The sequence below is a fragment of the Acanthochromis polyacanthus genome, chromosome 4 (genome assembly GCF_021347895.1).
Source record: "Acanthochromis polyacanthus isolate Apoly-LR-REF ecotype Palm Island chromosome 4, KAUST_Apoly_ChrSc, whole genome shotgun sequence".
Taxonomy (NCBI): domain Eukaryota; kingdom Metazoa; phylum Chordata; class Actinopteri; family Pomacentridae; genus Acanthochromis; species Acanthochromis polyacanthus.
The window spans coordinates 39,567,958-39,589,103 of record NC_067116.1 but is presented as its reverse complement, the minus strand read 5'-3'; the positions used below and the strand labels follow the sequence as shown (position 1 = coordinate 39,589,103).

The following is a 21,146-nucleotide window of genomic DNA, read 5'->3' as shown; positions in this document are numbered from 1 at the left end:
AACATCCCTTAAGCATGCGGTATTTACATCCCCTGCTGTTTAATTTGTTTCTAGCTGGATAAGTTTTCGGGACAGCCACAAGCCGAGTGTGTGTTTTTCCTGTGTTCTTTTTCCTCCAGACACTGACGTCTCCCTGACGCAATGAGATGACCTATCGTTTCCCTGTTCCTACGCATTACTGATGGGCAATGCTGGTTAGTACATGCTGCGAGGAATGCACATTAAGTCGCTTGTTAGTAATGCAAAATTGCGGAATAGAATAGCATCAAAAATATATTGATTATATGGTTCACCTGTTGTGAATAAGTTGAGTAAAAGTAGGGATTTATTATTATTATTTTTTAATAATTTACAAAAGTAAATCTGGGCAGTTGTACATTAAGATGTGTTGCGTTTGTGTATTTTAGTGGAAATATGTATTTTTCAAAATTTTCAGATTTAAAATACAAGCGTGAGGGGCTTCATTACCGCCCGGTGACTTCATCACCGGTGAGCGGTCATTGAATATTCATTGAAAAGCAACGGGAGTTCTCGGTTTACGACAGAGTGCGTCCGTGCGCGTGGTGGGAACGGTAGCAAGATGGCGGCGCTGAAGGAGGAGCAGTGCTACGGACTGTCCTGTGGAAGAGTGAGCAACGGCAGCAATGTCTCCGTCTTTCACGTTAAACTCACTGACAGCGCGCTGAGAGCGTTCGAGGGCTACCAAAGCAGCAAGGTAAACGGCCGCTCTCGGTACCGTGACGTTTTTTTTATTTATTTATTTGTTTGAGTGTATGTATGTGTGTGTGTTGGTTTGCCGTCCTGGTGGCGGCGGCGGTGGCGGCTGTGACAGGCGGAGTGAGGTCAGTCAGTCCCCCCTCATTCAGTTCTAGTCTCGCTGCTTTCACGCTGCTAGTTTGGGGCTCCGTGAGTGGAACCGTTGAGCCGAGACGAGCTGGCTGGATGTCGGATGTTGTAGTCGCTTTTTTTTCGGCGTTTCGTTCCAGCTACACCCTGACTCACTCCTCCCCGACTTGGGCATTTATCCACCTCACTGGACACTGAACCCTGCCTGTTACGTTTTTGGTATTAAACTCATCTGTTTCAGTTGGCGCAACAGTTTATTTCAACTTGCTCAAAATGTCTGTTGTAGCCTTTAAGAAATCCTGCTGGGGTAACTTGTGCGTACAGATGTTTCCAGAAAGTTTGTAGAAGCTGTCATCTTTTGTTTTTTGTTTGGTAAAGCTTGCTAACTAAAGTAGCCCACACATAAAGGTAATGGCATTTCTCCCTGACTATAAAAATTGGTAACTCCACGAACGTGTCTATGACAACACTGTGAATAATTTGGAAAAGTACCCAGTATTCATGCGAAAGATTTCTCTTCCCAACCCCCCCATTTACTGGTAGTAAAGGCTCATGTGCATTTTACAGCTTCAGAATTGAGTTATCAAACAGGAGATCCAACACATTTCTCTTTGTCAGCAGTGGGTTTTTGAATAAAGGGACAGAATTCAAGGTCTGGTCTCTGAAATGGCTCAGCTACTGCTGCTGCTGCTGCTTCTTGCTGGGCTGGCTTCCCTTGTGGAGAGCTTTAAGTCTGGTGGTGGCCATCTAACGTTTCAGCTTCTATAAATATTTGACAGGGAAAACCTGGCAGGCCAGGAGGAAAGGGCCTTATCTCCAGCTTCAGTGGCTGTGCACAGCAGGGCAGCAGCTGATAAACCAGAACAATAAATTTGCAGCAGGTAATTTGGAGACTACGAGTTGTAGGATGAGTCTTGCTTAAACAAATGCGTGACTCAGAAGGAATCAATATTATAAGGTCATTGTAGCGACAATAGTTAGTTTTTAAGGACTTTTAGTATTTAGAAATGTGGGCAATGTTCGTATTTGGTTGCCTGCAACATTTTTACAATGAAAAACGTGTGTTGAAGTTGAGATTTTTTGCTAAATTTGGTGATTTTTGACTGCGTGCAATCAGACATTTGCACTGCTTCATCCGGCCTGCATTGCTGGTGATTTATGTTAACATTATTGCTTCTTTTGCAAATTATTGATTTGAGAATGTACCGTATCTATAGTCCTTTCCTTTTACCACACTAATTCATTCCTTCACAAATCTCGCCATTAATTAGGACTAGTGTCAGGTAAAAACTGTATTCTAAATTTGGCTAAAACATGAAGCACATACCCACAACTATTTCTGCCATCAACCTTCGTTTACAGCACTTGCAATGGGAATAGGTTGTTACTCTTCAAAAGGAAGCAGTGCGATATGGTTATTTCAAGCAGCTTGGGGTTTATGGAGTTAATATTGGCAGGGTTTTACTCAGAACAGAATGCTGCCCAGTCTTCAGCACCATTCCTCTAATTCTACAGAGGCATGTTAAATGCACATTCTCTCACTAATTTATATTCTAAGGAGTAATTTGCAATTTTAAAAGCGATTATCACACCTTATACATGAATTTTTGGCTTCAACATGGATTGCAGAAGCGGAAAAGTAAGAATGATGTTTGATAGTTACGATGCATCTTTCTTTCGAAGTGCCTCTTGTGCAGGCATGCAGACTTGCTGCTGAAATTGTACAACTCAGTGAAGCTTACTGCATCACCTTGACTAGATAAGGCTTATTGAGTAATCAGAAGTGTGACTGTGTGAGAGGAGCACACGCTTGGAGAAGTCGTGTGATAAAAGCGTGTGCTGCATCATTTTTGGGATGCTACATCTTGGCTGTTTAATTCACATTTTGACTTTTTGTGTGGGTGGAGGTGCATCCTTATGGTCCACAGTTTGGGTTGTCTTTTAGTGCTAAATGGCAATGCAGTTGACTTTCTCTTTCATTTAGAGATGCATAAGGAGAGTGCAGGCAAATAGGCACTGTAATTATGACCGGCAACGGCTTTTGTTGAATCCCAGTTACAGCAGCTGCACGTAATGACAGATGACGAGCATACATCATACCGGCCACACGTATGACATGCGAGATTCATAAGTGTGGTGGTGTGCTGCATGCCTGAATCAGTTGCGATATAGGTGTGCATGTTGCATTGCAGTCATAATACACACCAGAGTCTCCTGAGTCATCTGCACTCTCGAGAGCTTAGAGCCATACATATTTAAAAGAACCAATTCAAAAATACCACATTGAAATTCAGCAGTGCAAATAAATCAACAAGCATAGACTGCATTTCTTCAAACAGCAATGGAAGAAAAGATGTCTTCTTATCTTTACACAGAAGAAATTGTGGTCAGATTTGTTACACGTTTGACTCCCATCAGTGTGAACCTCTAACCCGTGTCAGTTTTTTTCTTTGTTTGGTCATGAAATGTTGGAAAAATCTACTTTATTAAGGATTAAGGTAAACAAACTGGATTGTCTGAGAGACTGAAGTAATGTGTAGTTTTCTGCCACTTTCAAAGTTCATAAACTCCTGTGCTGTGATGGAGAGACTTAATTAGTTTGTTCCCCCCAAATTAGCCATTTTATGATGTTGGAATGTCATTTTATAAATGTGCTGCGGTCCAACACTAACTACTGAGTACTGAGGTGCCACCTCTTCAAACTTGAGCTTGTGCTGCTTTCAGTGTGGCTCTGATGCCTTTTAGTGGAGCTAAGCACCTCCAGCTTCCTCATAATTCTAACACTGGCTGGCACCCAACTGCAGGGGTGAGCTGGAAAAGGAAGAGGAAGAGAGGTAAACTCTTAATTGCGTCATTGTAAAGTCACTACAGGCTTTTAGACTGCGGGAGAACAAGACATTCCTATAAGTTGACTGATTTCATTCCAGTATGAGCTAACCGAGTGCAGAATGTTGGACCAGATGCTAAACTGCCCAGTAGTCACTGTTGGTGCATTAAGAATTTTCAAAGTATTGCTGAGTGTTTCTGTGTCTGTAAGTCGGTTGAGTAACAGTCATCAAGCAGCAGTAGTTGGTGCGTTTACTGCTTCCTGTATGAGATGTGACTGTCAGCTGGGTTCCTCTGTTGGTACATCTGAGGACAAAGTGAACTGGAGCTCCTTCTGTGGGACTGGCAGCCCAGAGACTCACTTTTTCTTTTTTTACCCGCTGTGACATAAGCAAGGAAATGAGTAAGACGACCGAGCGTCATCAAGCTGAAGGTTGTGGAGAGTACAGATAAAAGTTTTTAATTATGTCTCCGGATGACTGTTGTTATAGAAAAGCATTGGAAAACACAGTTTGAAAAGCGTGATTCAGTCGTGCTTCAGAGAATTCATTCTCTTTACTACAAAAGACACAGCTGTCTTGGTTAACAATAGCAAACGCTTTAGCATCATACTAAAGTATTAAGCTTGTTACAAATCTAAAATGAACATTTACAGACACTACAGAAAAGCTTGCGTATGAACTGACAATCCATGGCACTACTGTTGTGTTCCAGCCTGAAAAATTGAGTTTATTTATTTTGTCTGGTTGACATCAGGCTTCAGGATATCTTCCATAGGGATCACATAAACATAAAATAAGTTTTGGTGTTCATGATCAGAAGCAACCAGCCAAAAAATGGCTGAGAATAAAGGACCAGAAGGTTCAGAATTTTACAACAGGTCTGTCGGTCAAATGGATAGACTTCCATTCATATAAGTTTACACATAGACACAGACCATACTCCATTATTTTGACAATAGAGATAAATAACTTGGCTGTCTTTAACACAACTAACTTGCTGCACTCAGAGCTTTGTGAGAGTTTTGTCACATAATATAAATCATGCGTGACCTCACACATTTTTAAAAATCATGTAATGATTGATTGACAGACTTTGATACATTTTCTCATGTTTTAGTGACACAATTTCTTACAGTTTGGTATTTAGAAATAAATGTTGTGTTGATAGTTTCTCAATTAATACAATTATAACTGCCAGTTTTGACCATAAATACAAGTAATAAGGAGATGTAACACAACATCAGGTGGTGATTATGTATGTAAATGGTCAGAAGTGGTTGGTCAGTTTTGAATAGAAATAAATATGTTAATTATGTTAAACAAGGGTTATGGTAAACTCTTGATTGGCAAAAGTTACATCTTTTTGTTTTGTACTAAGGTTATAGATTATTTAAAAAGAGTATTAATATTAGATTCTTAAAAATAATGTTACAGCATTGACATCCATGTTGTGAAGCACAATTGACTCTGCAGATTTCTGCATTCCTTTCCAATTTCAGCCCTGGAATTCAGTATAAGTAGCTGTAATGAATATAATGATGCATTTAATGATGTCTTTTTGAATGTAGTTGTTGCCTGGTCCAGTTAGACATGACAATAAACATGCACATAAAATCATAGTATTTACATGCCAGAAAAGACGATTGTTGAATTGTTCCCAAGTTTTGTCTGGAAACTCATCAGTGTTTGTATGTTTGAGATGTGTAACACTAACATTAGTTTGCTGCCTCTGGAGTCAGTCTTTGCACTGAGGAGATCTTCAGCATTGTTTGATGAGCTTTTTACTTTGTCACCACAGACAAGTGTCAGCAGATAAACAGGAATTTTACCTGCTGACACTATACTATAATTTCTTGGTTTCACTGAAGAAGCCATAACACCCTTCTTGTAATACTTTTTCTGAGCCATGCCACTTTATTTCATTAAAGTCAACCGGGTAAGAGTTTCTTGTACGGATGAAGATTAATTCTCACTATAAGTGCTTGTGGTGACAGGCTATAGGCTTGGCCATCTACCCCCTGTCTCAGCCCCTATGGGAATGCTATGGGAAGTAATGGAGACAGGGTGGGGATTTTGTTTGCTTGACGCTGGTTGGCCTGTGCTATGGTTATTTAAGGAATGCTTACTCCCCAGTTTCAGCAGATCACGAGACACTGCAAGAGGTGACCATAACCACTAAGGCCAAATATGACTCTAAATGTCATGGTGTTCTTCTGTCCTGTGGCAGGGTTACCACAAGTGACCATGTCAACCTAATGTCACTGTGCACAGTGCAGACTCCCTGACCTGCTGTGTCTTTTTCAAGAGATCTGTCAGTGCATAGGTCACATTTTAATCTTTGGCCCACAAACATGCTTTGTTATTGTGTTATTTCTAAATCAATGTTGGAGCAATATAATGCATAAAAACAGGCATAAATGTTCAATGTTGACTGAAGCTTGAGAATCAGTTTTATGAACATTTGAGTTCTGTTTTGCATATAGCCTTAACTTCAGGATGTTTTTTATTCAGTGATTTGTAAGGATCACGAATCAATGCCAAGACCTGAAAGATTGCTGCTTCAATTCAAAAGATCTGAATCAGACCAAACCTTGAAGGAACCTCTTCTAACTCAGTGCAGGCTTTTCCATATTTGAAAAGACTGATTATGAAAGGAGATTCCTCTTTTTATTCGAAATCTTGCAATCTATCCTTGTGTGCCTTTCACTCTCTCTGGCAACAAGTGTTTATTCTTGTCACTCACGTCAGCTTTGTGACATGCCAGTTGAAATTATAAAACATAATTTCCCATCTCTAGGGGGACAGTGTTTTTATCTTGACTTTCAGCAGACTGTGAGACAATACATCTCTAAAGATATACAGTGACTTAACAGTGAGTGCAGATATAAAGTACTGTGCATATATCAGAAGCACTAAAAGTAAAGTGAACGTGCTTTCAGAAATAATGCCATGAATAGCTTCAGGTCATTGGCATGCACTTCACAATGATCAGATGCCTCTCTGATTGTATTGCGTGATGGCAGAATCTTAACATCAAAAGTACCTAAAACCTTTCTGCAAAATTTATCCGCACTCACTGTATGTTTCATATATAACCACTGTTAGTTATATAATTCAAAAAGTCCCAGAGCAATTAAATATTCATCTAGCAGAACTAACATAATTTCCCAGAGATACTATTAACACACTGTGGAAGTTTCCCTAATTACCCATCTACACCTGCAGCCACTAGTAACACCAGTAATGAAAATGGTCTTCCATGTATAGTTTGCACTGCCGCTGTTTACCATGAAAATGAATGGCCTTGAAGTAATCTTAATGCAAGCATGGAAGCAGGGCATTTACAATCAATAGTAGCCGAGTGAAAATATTACTTTGATTGGATTTCCTTCTGTAGTACAAGAAAACAAGATTCCAATGTAAATCTTACAGATAATTTCATTGATTTAAAAGCAAAATATTTACTCTCAGAGCATGGGAGAGGCACAGCAGAGAAAATGTTGAATATATAAGATGTTGTTTGAAACATCTATTCCTTTAAAGCAGGTTTTACCCAAAACATGTCATTATGTGCTTAAAATGTATAGCAAGCCCATGAAGTCATTGATTCTAAATCAAAATTGAATTTGTCGGGTGACAAACTGGCTGGCATAGTGAGGGGCAATTATTGTTTAATAGTGGGATAATCACACATTTTCAGATTATGTTTCCTAGAAGGCATGGTTTTCATCCTGAAAAGTTGAATCCCGTCTTGTTTATCACCCCAACACACCTGACCAATCTCTGAACTTACTGCAAAGTATGAGTGAGCGGCTGTCTTTCCCGGTATGACAAACCCACAAGAAAGTACTGATTAGAATAAATGTTGCAAATGTTGTTTAAAAATAATTCTCCAGTGAGTTAAAATCATAGTTCAAGAGCTTAGAACTGTAAAAGGATAATAACCAATAACCAATTTGCGATTTATTTTTTTAGATTAGTTGGTGAAAATGTTGTTTTCCCTCCTTGTTTCAGGGGTTATTGGTCTTTTTGACTCTGCCATGAAAGTCTGCTTAGTCATCACTTTCACATCTCTTTTGTCAAGGCCTGTCTTTACCAGAAGAACACAGCTCTTTGAAGAACTCTGATTAAGAACTGAAAGGAATTCAGTTTATTAAGTTGGAAATGCTCACTTCATTTTTTTGCAAAATGGCTATTTTCTGATAAGACTGTTAAGTATAGATACTGCATTCAAGCATTACCAAAAGCCGTGCTTTTATTGTGGTATATTCACAGTAACTTCCAATCTCTGGGATGGATTGTTTTTGTAAATTATTGTTTGGTTGTGGTTTTCACAAAGCTATTAACGGACACCTTGAGGTACTGTGAACAAAAACATGAATAAACTCATTTTGAATACCAATGCACCCCGTCTGCATTTATGTGTTTTTAGATGACGGAGCATAAAATAGGGATTTAGTTAATCCATCTCAGACCTTAGAGCATCTCAGCGCGTTGCATTTTTTCGTATTTCTGTTGTATAAACCCGAGACTATCAGACACTACATGCAGTGATCTTACCCCTTCAACAAAGAAATTGTGCATACATCAGAATCTAATGCTTTCATTTCAAGCACAAGATCAAAAGTTGGCTCAGCATTCATCAGATGGAAAACACTAAGAGCTTCAAAGGGTTTCTTTCTAGTGGTGAACAGCCAGTTACAGTAAATACACCAACAAGTCGGCCCAATTAAGCCTACATGCTGGTGTGTTACTTCAAACGCTCGTCTGACACTGTTCGGTCGCAGCTGTTTTAATGGGACAGACTTGCACGCTACATTTTTGCACTCAGGAGACACTCAACAATGATGCATGCACACCAAGTATTGAGAGCAGGGACACCCAGTACCGTTTCAACCTGCAGTGTGCATGGCACAAAGTGCTCTTTCCACCTCTGAAATACTAGACAAGTGGAACATCTCATCAGTGTGACAGCGATGCAACTAAACACCTGACAATTTGGGTGCCACAGCCATACTCATCGGGCATTAGACACGGCTATTCCTGTGTGCTTTAACAACAAAGCAAAGAAATACTCCAGCAGTGTGGCCTAAAAGTCTAGAAAGTTACACTTTTATGTATGAGAATATAGTTCAACCCAGTGTGCCAAGTCTATATTGAATTAAGTGGTTATTTTAAATGAATCGTGACAGGTTTCTGGTATGTTTTGCTTTTTAAAAACTGCTTCCAAACTCTGCTGAAATATACCATACTGGCAATCCAGCATCTTGTCATTTATTCTTAATGGGTCTGAACCTTGGGCTTGTTTTCAGTCGGGTATCAGGAAGATTGTGGCCCAGCAGGCAAATCTTTACCCAATAAAACAATTTAATGAATGTGATAAACCTGAGCAAGGTTTGAGGGAGAAAATGCCAGCCTCTGTTAACCAGCAACATTTACAAGCTCAATTCAGGCTTTACTTCCTTCATTTAGTTCCAAGAATACCTCTTTGGGGAATGCAAAATGAGCATATTAAGGATTTCTCATTTAAAAAAGGAAAAAGTGAACATCTACGGTTCTTGACAAATGGGATTGTCGAATGTAGTGAACAGCTGCAGAGTTAATAAATGGACTTTGTCATGAGCGTTTTGCCAACTGCGGTGTCCAAGGTCAAAAATGAACTTTTTATTTGAAAATTTAAAATAAAACCTTCTTTACTTCATTAAATAATTTCAGTAACTAATGTCTCATTGGTATAATGCTCAGGTAAAATTGGGACTATAGTAAGTTGATTCTTTCTGTATTATCTTTGCGTTGTCTTTTTCATACTGCAGGAGAAAAATACATTCACAAGGCAAGCTTTTATTTACAGGAAACAGAACTGACCAACATTGCCATTAGTTTAGTTTTTTATCACAGACTGCTTGGCTGCAGATCCAAACTATGCAGCTGATCCACTGTCAGTTGCTGGTTGGCTGTGTGTGGGAACATCCACGGCCTCGATCCGTGGTCAGGACCCGTACTCTGTCCCTAAGGTTAGCTCTGTGGAACATTCTGGGCTCAGGTCCCAGAGAATAGTGACATGTCAGCAGCCCATTCAAATGAACAGGCTGAGGGTAGCACTATGTTAGCTGTGCTGGGAGGGGGTGAGGCAGGGGGGAGGGCAGAGGGTGGGAGTGCTAAAACTGGTGCTGTGTTAAACATTGCAGGGATAGACCAGGGAGCGTGACTCCATGAAAGGTCTGGTGCTCCTGCATAGGCTGTGGGTGTGCAGAGTTCAGGACAAAATACAACAATCCACAGCTGTTTAGAACGAAGAAAACGAAGCAGAAAGCTGCTGGTGAATTTCTGTTTTAAATTCTGCTGTCAGTATGACACCGCATTCAGTGATAATTTCACCATGTTACTGTTTATTAATTAGCCATAAACACAAAGTTGTGTTGAGGTAGATGGAAATGTCACTTGTTTTGCAGATATTTAGTCATAAAGCAACCCTGGGAAAAATCTGACCTGATGATGTAACTACAGGTAAAGTTAAAGGATCACCAAAGTAATTACAGTGTATCCTCAGGCTGACATGAATGTCTGTGTGAAATGTAATGGCAATCCATGCAATAGTTGAGACATTTCCCTCAAAACCACAAATGCAACTCCATGCCAGCACTACAAAAAAAACTCAAGGGGATTCATGAACCGAGGATATCAGAATACAATGAATATTTGTACAAATTTGCATAAGTGAATGCTTTGTCTTGCTCGTGGCGCTCGATCCTCTGGCCATCATGAGTATCTGCACCAAAATTCATTTTCAGTCTTTCCAGTATTTGCCGAGTAATTTCTCCAAAAATGTGGCAATAATGGATAAGTCAGGGGATTACCGAAGTCCGTGGGATTCATGCTCCGGGGATGTGTGTGCAGTTACACTGGTTAAGCCTGCTTTAGGGGATCTGTCTCTGTGCGGTTCATCGCATGTCGGCTGATTCTCCGTCATGATCCTGAAGCTGTCATCAAACCTGATTCAGATCTTATGTTAATCTGAAACCGAATATAACTTAACAGACTTAATGTACTCTCCTGCTAAATCTATCCATATCTCTACTTTATTCAGCTCAAAATTTGATTGGAAAAGTTTGAAAAATCATCAACACATGGTCAATTAAACTATGAGGTGAATGAAATAGAAACTATTCATACATGCGTGAAAGTACAGAGGTTAAATTGAAACTCAAAGCATGAAAACACAATCGGACTATTCTAACAAACCACTATCTCACACAACCTCACAAGTAAAGACAGGAAATGACTCAAACATAAACATTGATTTTTAAAAAAGGGAGTAATTTCTGAAATTTTTACACCTTCTGCCCTCATTTTGACCAGAACCGTGTTGTATGATGTACTGTGTTGCACTAACTGTAAAGGCAGTGTCAGTGGTTCTATTAGTGACAATATTTAACCACATTAAACTTTTCACGACTTGTAGGTGTGGTTGTCATTAAGTGCAGGGGTGGATAAATTAATGTGTGGGACGTGGTATTACACATGCTGCTACTTCAGATTGTGTTAAGAATTTCTCAGAATGAAGCGCTTCCGGCTAAGCTATTGTGCCATACATTTGACACATTCATGTGCAACAGACTTGGCTTTTATCTGAGTCCTCAAATGTCTGATTAAACAAGTTGGCTACACACATGCCAGAAGAGCAAAACGAGCTGAAGCACGTAAAGTTGTGACAGTAAGGTTTGTTGAGGATTTACTTGTCAACATTTCGTACGTGGACAGACTTACTGAAATGTGATGAGGAAACGTGTCCATACATTTGAGAATCGATTTTCAGTTATATATGGGATGCAGTTTTTAAAGGCATTATGGAGGATGTTTTTGTTGTTTAATTTGTCTGATTCACATAAAATGAATATACTGACCTTTAGTGGACTTGTATGTATGGTCTCTAAAAGAATAAAAAATTTAAAAAAAATAACTGTGGACATGGCAGGACCTGAAAAACATCAGCCAATCAACGCGCTCGGAACGAGGCGTTTGCTTTGCTCCCTTTCCTGTCAATCAAAAATCTTCCGGCTCAGGCCTAATTGCGTAGATTACGTACGCCTTGGACTTATGTGTTTTGTGTATGTGTTGCTTTGGTATAGCTTCGTAGTTAGCTGGCGACTTGTTTTGCTCATCTTTTTTTACATAATGGCAGATAAAGATCCAGGGGGACCCAGCTGTAAAAGAAAGGCATTTTTTTTTTTGAGGTCAGAGAAAATAAAAGACAACTGGATCGCGAGAATGCAAAAACAAAAGTGATTATTGGCGAGCCATTTGGGCGATGGCGTCAGCTCAAGCAACAAATGGACCTAAAGACAGATGCCTTGGTTGCTAAATTCCTTCTGGACAGGTAAAATGTATTATTGTATTATACTGCGGCTGTAGGCAACTTCACGAGTGCTACGCAAGTTTCTGGAGGGGGGCGTTTCTTCGTAAATGTTAAGAGGGGGGAGGTTAGAGGGGGGTGAGGGAGAGGTTGTATGTGCGCATGCTACGTTCAAAGTCGTAGGAAATTAAATCTCCTCTAATGCCTTTAACTTTTGAAGTGAAAATGGTTTTCATGTAATAGATATCAGACATTTTCGACTGAGGAAGTGGGCATAGATTAAATGTTAAGATGTTCTAACTGGAAAAAGATGAATTATTAATCAAAGCACAGTACTTTAATATATCTTGTGATATGTCTGGAGGGGATTTTGAAGGTCTGTTTTAGGGTCTTCAGATTAAAATCTATGCGTGTTCTCGACATTTCCACAATCCAAATCTGTTCTATGTATTATACATACCTAACTGTTGAAATTCCAGCTTGTATTGGTTGGATGTAGTTACACCAATTACTCATTTTTACTCTCAGTAAAAGAAGTGTAGCTTACAGAGAACAGAAGCTCACCAGTGTTTATGTGTATGTTCCGTATCTCTGGGTCAGCATCAGGCAAGAATACAAAACATGTTGTGTCTTTAATAAACTTGGCTTCCCTTGAACCGTTAGCTTTTTCATTTGATTACATTTTATCCACTGTAGCAGTGCCAGGAAATGACAAAAGTAACTTTCAGATGTTTAGGAAATATACAATGCCAGAATTATTCTTAAACTTAAACTTTATTTATTTATATAGCACTTTTCATACAAACAGAGTTGCAACACAAAGTGCTTCACAGATTAAAAACAGTCCCACTCCACCCACTCCACCCGCTAACCCGTCTTCCCCAAACCCAAAGATATAACACAAAAAAACACACAAAAAAACACACAGGCACACTGTAACACGATAACCAGACCCACCCACCCCCCCCACCCTCAAACATACACTAATGCAATGAGTATTATGAGGAATGAGTATATTCCTGTCATAGTTTGCATTTTGTCACGCTATTGATACCATCAGTATAGAAAATGTTATTCAAAATTCCATTCAGCATTATGAGTTTGACAGACTAAAAGAGAATCATCTGGTGCCACCAAAGCTCTTGGGGGAATGGTTTAGGTTTGCATAGACGGATTGTTTTGACTTGATGCTTTCCATGTTTCCTGTATGTTACTTGCTGTTTTGTTGGCATTGGCATCAGAACATGTGTCTCACTTTGTAATAGTTATAACTTGAAGTCGGTGTACAACATGGAGCTCTACAGCGATGGTGGTTGAGTTACACAGAAATGAATCACTGTCAGACTGGACTCAAACTTTACTCTGACTGTTTTTGAAATGGATTCTGTTTCACTCTCCTTTCTGTAAAGTCTGTCATTTAGCGGAATCAAAATGCTGCTGTTTGCTACGTTTGAAGAGGTGAAACTGAAACTTAATGTGGAGTATAAGAAAAACATCAAATGATAAACCGATACCTAAAACTGACACCCAGGTGGATCTGATACTGAAGCAGCTGATTACAACTGAAAAGTGGAAATCCCATTCAGCTCTTGTTTCCTGTATATTGGAAATGGGTAGAACTTGAAGGAGTCCATTCCTCTGCCAGTTCTAATATTATTGCATCAAATATGTCGCACGCAGATTTACCATCCATATTATAAAAAAGAGTGGATTCTGCTTATACTTCATGTGTGAATCTTGTTGCTTCATTGCTTTTGGTCACGGTTTTTGTAGACTGAACAAGGACAGTTACTTTACAACTATTTTATCTCAAACATTACTAATTTAATAATTAAAAAATGTGTTTAATTACAATACAATTTAAACTTTACTGATTTAAATGACATTTTTGAAGTTGCAAATATAGTTTTTATGAATTTTGTGGACATAATAGTGTTGATAAATTTACCAACCTAATTTGTATAATGTCCAATCAAGGTATTTTTATGAGCATGTGTGCTTGAAACCTAAAATGAATTGACAGATTATGAGCTCTTGCTAACTGACAGCTATTGGGTATTATAATTTGTTGTTAAAATTATAGGTATGTTATGGCACCTGCAGTGCATTCTGGGTAGGGTGACAGCCCCTCTGAAAGAACTGATGTATCAAACATATTGTCATAAGTAAAATTAGGTTTATTAAGTCTTTATGTTGAATAAACTGGTTTATCTGTTAAATTACCCAGCCCGAACTGCAATTAACTCCTTTCCATTGTTGATTACTTCCATTAATCTTTTAACCCAGTAAATATCACATGAGGAAAATGTGCATTAAGTCTAAGGTGAGATCATCTAATGGGTTGTTTTGTCCAACTAATAGTCCAAAACCTAAATATTCAGCATTGATGTGGGACACGTTGCCATAAGCAAACAATTTTGTCACATTGACTGCATTTTACCCTCACACAATGACTGGACTTATGTGAGCCTAATTTGGGGGCCTTTGTGTCTGAAGATATTTGAAAAATGTCAGTGTGAGTGCCAACTTCTGGGTGACTGGTTGACTGTAGAACACACACACTCACAGAGTACTTTCTGTTTTTCTGCCTCCTTGCATTTGTCAGACAAGTTATCTGTTTTTGATTCGGAGGGAAACTGAATGTCCTGATCATGCATTGTAGGTTTTCAGTTTCATCAGCGAGAACAACAGCAAGAATAGAGATTTAACTTGGCTAGAGTAACAGCGTTGTTAAGTTTTCAATATACTTTTCATGTATTAATATCACAATGTATAATTTGTGTGTCAGCGGGGAGGAAAAAATGAACATCAGTTACAACAGTCATGAACTGAGGCTAGACTTTTGAAAATTACATCACTAATGAAACTGTAGAAACTCGCAGTTAGATATTTTCCCAAGTGCTTGATGTTCTTTCCGATAGCTAAGAAAAGAGGAAGGGAAGTGGAGGCTCAGTTCACAAATTATAGTGAATTTACCTCACAGATTGATATTGCAGCACTTAAAACTTAATATAGTAGCACTGATTTGTGTTATTGAACAGTTTAGAGTCTATACATGAGCAGTAATTTCGAGACTTGTTAGATGTTACCTGAATTAAGAAGTTTAATGTGTTTCCTGTGAAAATTTCAATTAATAATGTTTTTTTTGTTCTTTGTGCAGGTCTTGTCATCTCGACCATTGATCAGATTTAATGGAAACCAAGGGGTAAGAACATGTTGCTTCATTCCAACTCACTGTCTCCTCTCTACCATGCACACAAAACTTTAATTCAGGTAAAATAAATTATAAGACTAATAGAAAGTGATTTTTCAAACGGTATCCCAAGAGTTTCATTACGGCGGACTTGTCAGTCACTGCAGTTAGTCGCTGATAGCACTTTCAAAACTGAGCTGTCACAGCTAGAAATACACGTACATTCATCGTGACGAGGAAAACGGTTTTCATGAGAGCATTTCGATGCTCAAACACCAACTGACACACATACGCAGACGTTTCAACGCTGGTGTCAGCAGCAGGCTAACTCCTTTTCACCCAACATGACACTTCGATGCCATGTCTTAAAACGTGTGCCTCCAGAAAGCGGCAAGAAAGATGCTGGCATAGCTGTCGTGAACTTAATGATGTACTTTTTGCCATTGTGCCATGTGCAGTGTCAGCATTGTTGGACATTAAGGCGTCACTGTCAGACCTCTTTAGGCAAATGTTACCCAGCCGATCCTGCTGTTAGCCACACAATTTGATATGTTTAGCTTTTCCTTCTAAATGTGCCAAAAGAAAACTTGATGCCATAATATCACTTGCATGGCAGGAAAAATACTCTGAAACCTATTATAATGTCATGTCTACGGCCTTGTTGTTCAGAACTGAGTCAGACACTGCAAAGGAAAATGAACTTCTAGTATGATCAGTATGAAGAGCAGCGCATACTTTTGATAATGCAAAAAATAAATAGCAGTCAAGTAAGCAAAGAAAGCGAGTAGAGCAGATTGAAAGCTGCAAATGTTTGTGTTTTTAGTGTTGAGCCCTGCAGCAAAGCTAATATTACTCCTACCTGCCGCTGCCTGTCTTCCCTTTTTTTTTTTTTTACTGTAACAGAGACAAGTCAATGAATGCACGATGTACACTGTTAAAAATGGGCGGCATTTTTAGGAATATTTACTGTTATTGTATACGTTTTCTCTGTTGTGTTAAATTATACATAATAGCTAGTAAAATCCAGGAAAAAATGGCTAATTTGCTTGTTAATTGCAGAGAAAACAATAACAATGTCCACCTCAAAATTTGTGTATTTACAAATGGTGATTAATTTTTTTATATAATATTTGGAAGTAAAATCACCACTTTTATAAAAACCATATTTAAATCATCAAAAAATGCATTTAAAAAAAAATATTAGCGTTATTTGAAAGAAACATCTATATAGAGGATTGAAAAGTTACATATAATTTTTTTATATTGTTATTTAACAGATTTTCCTGTTTAATCAAATTGCAAATTATAAGCAGTCAAATCTCAGAGAAAAATATAAATTTACACATTTACTGGAAAGAAAACAAAACTTGTGAAATTTGTGAATAATGTTCACATCAAAAATTTATGTTTTTACAAACAAATTATTTTTTAGAATGTTTGACAGTAAAATCATTTTTTTTGCTATATTTAAATCAACAAAACATTGCATTATTTTAGATATATTTGTCATTATTTAAAATAATTTAAAATGTATTTAATTAATTTATCAGATTTTTCTTGTTTTATTAAATTACAAATAATATCTATTAACATCACTGAAGAAAATATTATTTACATGTTGACTGTAAAATAACAAGCCAAAACTGAACATGATGTCCACATTGAAATCTGCATTTACAAATAATAAATTGTTCTTATGCAATGTGTGACAGTATTACTGCATTGAAATCAGCTAAAAATGTGATTATTTTACAGGTACGTGCCATCATTTTTGCTATTTTTAAATCTTTGAGTAGAACAGGATTCTGACATTTTTTGTGGCATCTTTGCTGCCACATTTTCACATTTGTTTTGCAGTATTATTTTTTAATATAGTATCTTGGAATGTGAGCAGTTCGTACCCGCTTGTTTATGATGATGACGAAACTGACACATGGCTGTCAGTGCTCACTATATCAGCAATTAAATGTCGTCGTCAAGACAATAAACACCCTCACCAGCTTTTTCTGCATCAGCGGCTGCTTTTGGCACGGGTTAACGTGCATGAGCCTGCTCAGTCTGATGTGCATAGATGGTCTATTTGCTCTTCTGTACTGGTTAGTTTCAGGTTGGTTTGACATTCTGTGGCCTGGTTCATTGAGTGATTTGCTGTGTCTGAAGATTGTTTTGGCAATATGTCTGTTATGAAGTGTTATCATGATAGGTTGTGTGGGGCACGTTATGTCAGCATGATCCCAGTGTTTACAAAAGCAGAATTTCTAGCATCTTTATACTCAATCAAGCGTCACATATACATACATTTGTCTTAATCCTCCCCTCCTACACATTCACTCTCATTTGCACTGCCTCGTGTGCACCTCAGGCCATTGTCTTATGTAAGTTTGACACTGATCACCTCATGTGAATTAAAAAGCTCCAGCTCAGTTTGGCACCATATTGACAGATGTGTGCGATCGTTGCATTGTGTACTGTAAGCCACTTCCTCGTGAAGCTTTCCACATCCCCAGATCTCAGCGGTGACATTATTAAAATGTTGGTGCTTACAGACACCACAATAGCCAAAACTACAAACAGAAATTTGCTGTATATAAACATTTTTTGCAAGGCTGGCTGAAAATTGAAATGGCTTGAAATGTCAAAAATGTCTCAGCAAAAACATGGATCTGTGCCTGTTACATTGGTTCTCCTTAATACTCAATTTAATACTCGGTTCTGAACTACAGGGGGCAGATTTCCATCGATGCAAAGGCACAAAAGTTGAAAATGCAATGGAAAACGTATAGAATAGTAGCTGGTTAACTTTGTATCATATAAGCAGCTTAACATTGTCAAAATTGACATGGATAACAAGGAGAAAAAACTGCTAGTTCAACATATACCAACATTGTATTCTGCTAATTGCTGGAGTTTCATAGACACACAGCTTGTTAAAATGTATTTTTAAGGTTTGAAGTGTTGCTCAGGGAATCAAGTGAATCCAGTCCAAGCTCTCGATGCGCTCGTTTTCCAGATAAATAAATAGACCTTGGATTCCAGCAGCCCAGCAGATATGTTCAACTTTTTTTTTTTAATGCGCATATTGTGTTGAAAAATGTGCCTGTAAGATTTTGGATGTGAGCACTGGTGTAGCTCAGGTCTGTGATTTCTACATTTTACAATAGAAAGTCATTATTTCAGTAAGTCCCTCATTTCGAATCAAGTTTTTATTTATTGATTGTTAACAAAATGCCAAGTGTTATAGTCAATCTGCATCCACAACAACCTTCTCTGGCTGTGTCTGTGCTTTTTGTGCTGCCTTCCTTCTGTCAATATTTTTGTGTAAAATTGAGACTGGTGCACTGCAGAACACTGCAATCCTGCACAGAGCCAGACTCTTTCAAACACTTTCAATTAATCCTTTTTCATCAAGTAAAATTCAGTTTTATTTGTACCAACCTGTCTGTTCTGGCGAGTTGATTTTATGACTTTATCTCTGTAGCCAGATAATTCAGTGCGACCCTGGCTTGTTGTATCATCAGAATGTTTAACATGAGCTGAAGTGTGTTGGGAACACATGCATATGTTCACTTGCACGTGTGCCACAGATAGACCTGGTGTTTATTATCTGATGATTTCAGTAGTGCATGTTACTGACGCAGCAGCCTCCCTCGAGGGAAAGTCTGTTAATGGTGAGATCAGAACGCTGGTTAGAAGTGTGAAAGTGGATAAATTACAGAGCAGATGGCTTGGCTGTCACGACGAGATCCCATATTCATTCACTCATACAGTATTCATTCATCTGGTTCAGCCTTCGCTGAGCCCTGACGGAAGTTTGTACACACACACTTTTTTATTTTTTTAGAAAGGACAGAATCCAAAGGCTGAAAACGGTTAAAAGATGGATTTTATTTTCCCCAAGACATTTGAGTGCATATTTTAAAGGCAGAAAAATGGTGATGTGGATGATGAGAACTTAAATTTCATTCTGATTGTTATACATGTTATGTTGTTAGCTGTACCAACTTCAAATATTCGGTCATTAAGTACAGTCTGGTGTTTGTAAATGTGACAGAAATGCTCTCTTCCTTTTTCAGTGCTGCATATGTGGCAATGAGTTTGTAGAGATGTACTCTTATTTTGTTCTTTTGTGTTGTTTTCTTCTTGCTCTCTCCCACATCCTCCTCATCACTGAATTGCTGTTTGCTTCCGACTTGCTCTCTGTGCTCCTGACAAACCAGTCACATGTGTGACTAAAAAGCAGTTGTAGATTTGATGTTGTATCTGGCACTATTGACACTAATTAGGTCAAGTGGAAGCGAGCTTTTGAGAGAACTGTCTGCATGGCTTTTAGCGGAACAAAACAGCTGTGTAACCCATTTTAGTTTGGCCTCTGCTTGTTACTCGCCTCATTTTTTTAAAATTGTTCTTGCCCAAGCCAAAAACCGCCAACAGACAAAACCAGTACAAGGTGAAGCAAACCGTTTTTTTTTTGTTTTTTTTTATTGCCAGATGCAACTTTTCTGTCAGACTTATTATCTTGATTCATATTCTCAACCCATAACTAGATTGCATGAACAGATTTAACTGCTCAGTCAAGTTAGCCCCTTTGTGTTTATTCTTTGACCACAGTGTTTTTGGGATTATGAATGCAGACTGCTGACTAGTTACAGAAGTCTTTCATGTTGTCTTATTGTGCCAGAGTCATGTCTGTGTCTGTCTGATTTGATTTCTCTGTATTTGCTCCTTTCCTCTCCTCTGGCCCTGGAGAGAGGACTGGATGGAGTGTGTGGGGGTCGGCCGCCACTTGAACAACCCCGGTTTGAAAAGAGGCATTGTTTTGTCAATGCTACGCAGAATGAGAAGATGAGACCAGCTGCCTCGGAACAAGGACATGATGGACAACCTGTTTAAAACCCACTTCATGCTCTTGTGTGTCCTATTTTTTTTTTTCCCCTTGCTCTGTTTTGTCTGGGTTTTGTGGCAAACATCAGGCTAAAGCTCTCAATTCTTCCAAAGCTTTGATTTAGACATACCTGGAAGGGTTTTAATTTGTGAGTCTAACTGATCTTGACATAGTGGTTTTTAGTCTGTTGCAGGATGAAACAGGAGGTGGGTTAAGAAAGGAATGTTAGCTTCAAGTTACAGTATGTACAGCGACAGTAATCCTGTTCATGAAAGTCCAGAAAGTGTGCTTGGTGCTCAAATCACACTTAGTTTTACTGTTTATATCTTTAGTGTGTCAGAAAGTTCCTCAGTTATTCAATAGAGTGATATTCTGTTGTTTCTATATCTATAAATTTCAAACAAAAAGAATGCACACAACACCTCGTTCATCTAGTCATAATCAAGCAAACTTTATATGCGCATATAACCAGGCAATTAAATTATTTGTTAGCAGCACTCCTACTCAAAGAGACTTTAGTAGGACCGATGCACAGTAAAGACAAACTAGAGAAAATCCCCGCTCACTAACAGCAAACAGGAGTGTCAGCTTTGATCTCAATGATGATCCATTTCTTTTGAAACTGCGCTCTTTCATGGATGAGTAAGTTAATGTATGCACGTAGTGCTCTCAACACTCGCACGTTGATTACACTGGCGTCCAGAGCCAGTTGGTGTGGAGGAGCCGCTTCTCACTCTTTCATCCTCTACAATGTGAGTCAGTGAGTCAACTGACTCACTCCCCTGTGCCCTGCCTTACAGCCAGTTCCTCAGCCTCTTAATTATATCTGGATTCACGCAATCAACCTGTCTCCTCTGGTCCTCTGTGTTTTCAGATAAACATGACATGAATTTAAAATGGTACAAACGGTACATGTAGTTGTCTTTCAACGCCATGATATAATAGAAGTATTACGGTTGGTTTTCTTTCCATAAACATACAATTCTTGTTCTCAAAATGTCACATCATGTTTTCTGTTTCTACAGTGTGGTTTAGACTGAGCAG

General features: G+C 38.5%; 1 protein-coding gene across 1 annotated transcript in view; it reads left to right on the top strand.

Annotated features, from left to right (window-relative positions):
- The first annotated feature begins 217 nt into the window (after positions 1–217).
- The window catches only part of ell (elongation factor RNA polymerase II), a 37,361-nt gene continuing 16,432 nt past the window's right edge, over positions 218–21,146 (top strand). Inside the window, exons 1-2 of the mRNA XM_022205827.2 lie at positions 218–715; positions 15,188–15,232. Coding sequence (XP_022061519.1) covers positions 581–715; positions 15,188–15,232 — 180 coding nt within the window. The 5' untranslated portion in view covers positions 218–580. The remainder of the gene's footprint in view (positions 716–15,187; positions 15,233–21,146) is intronic.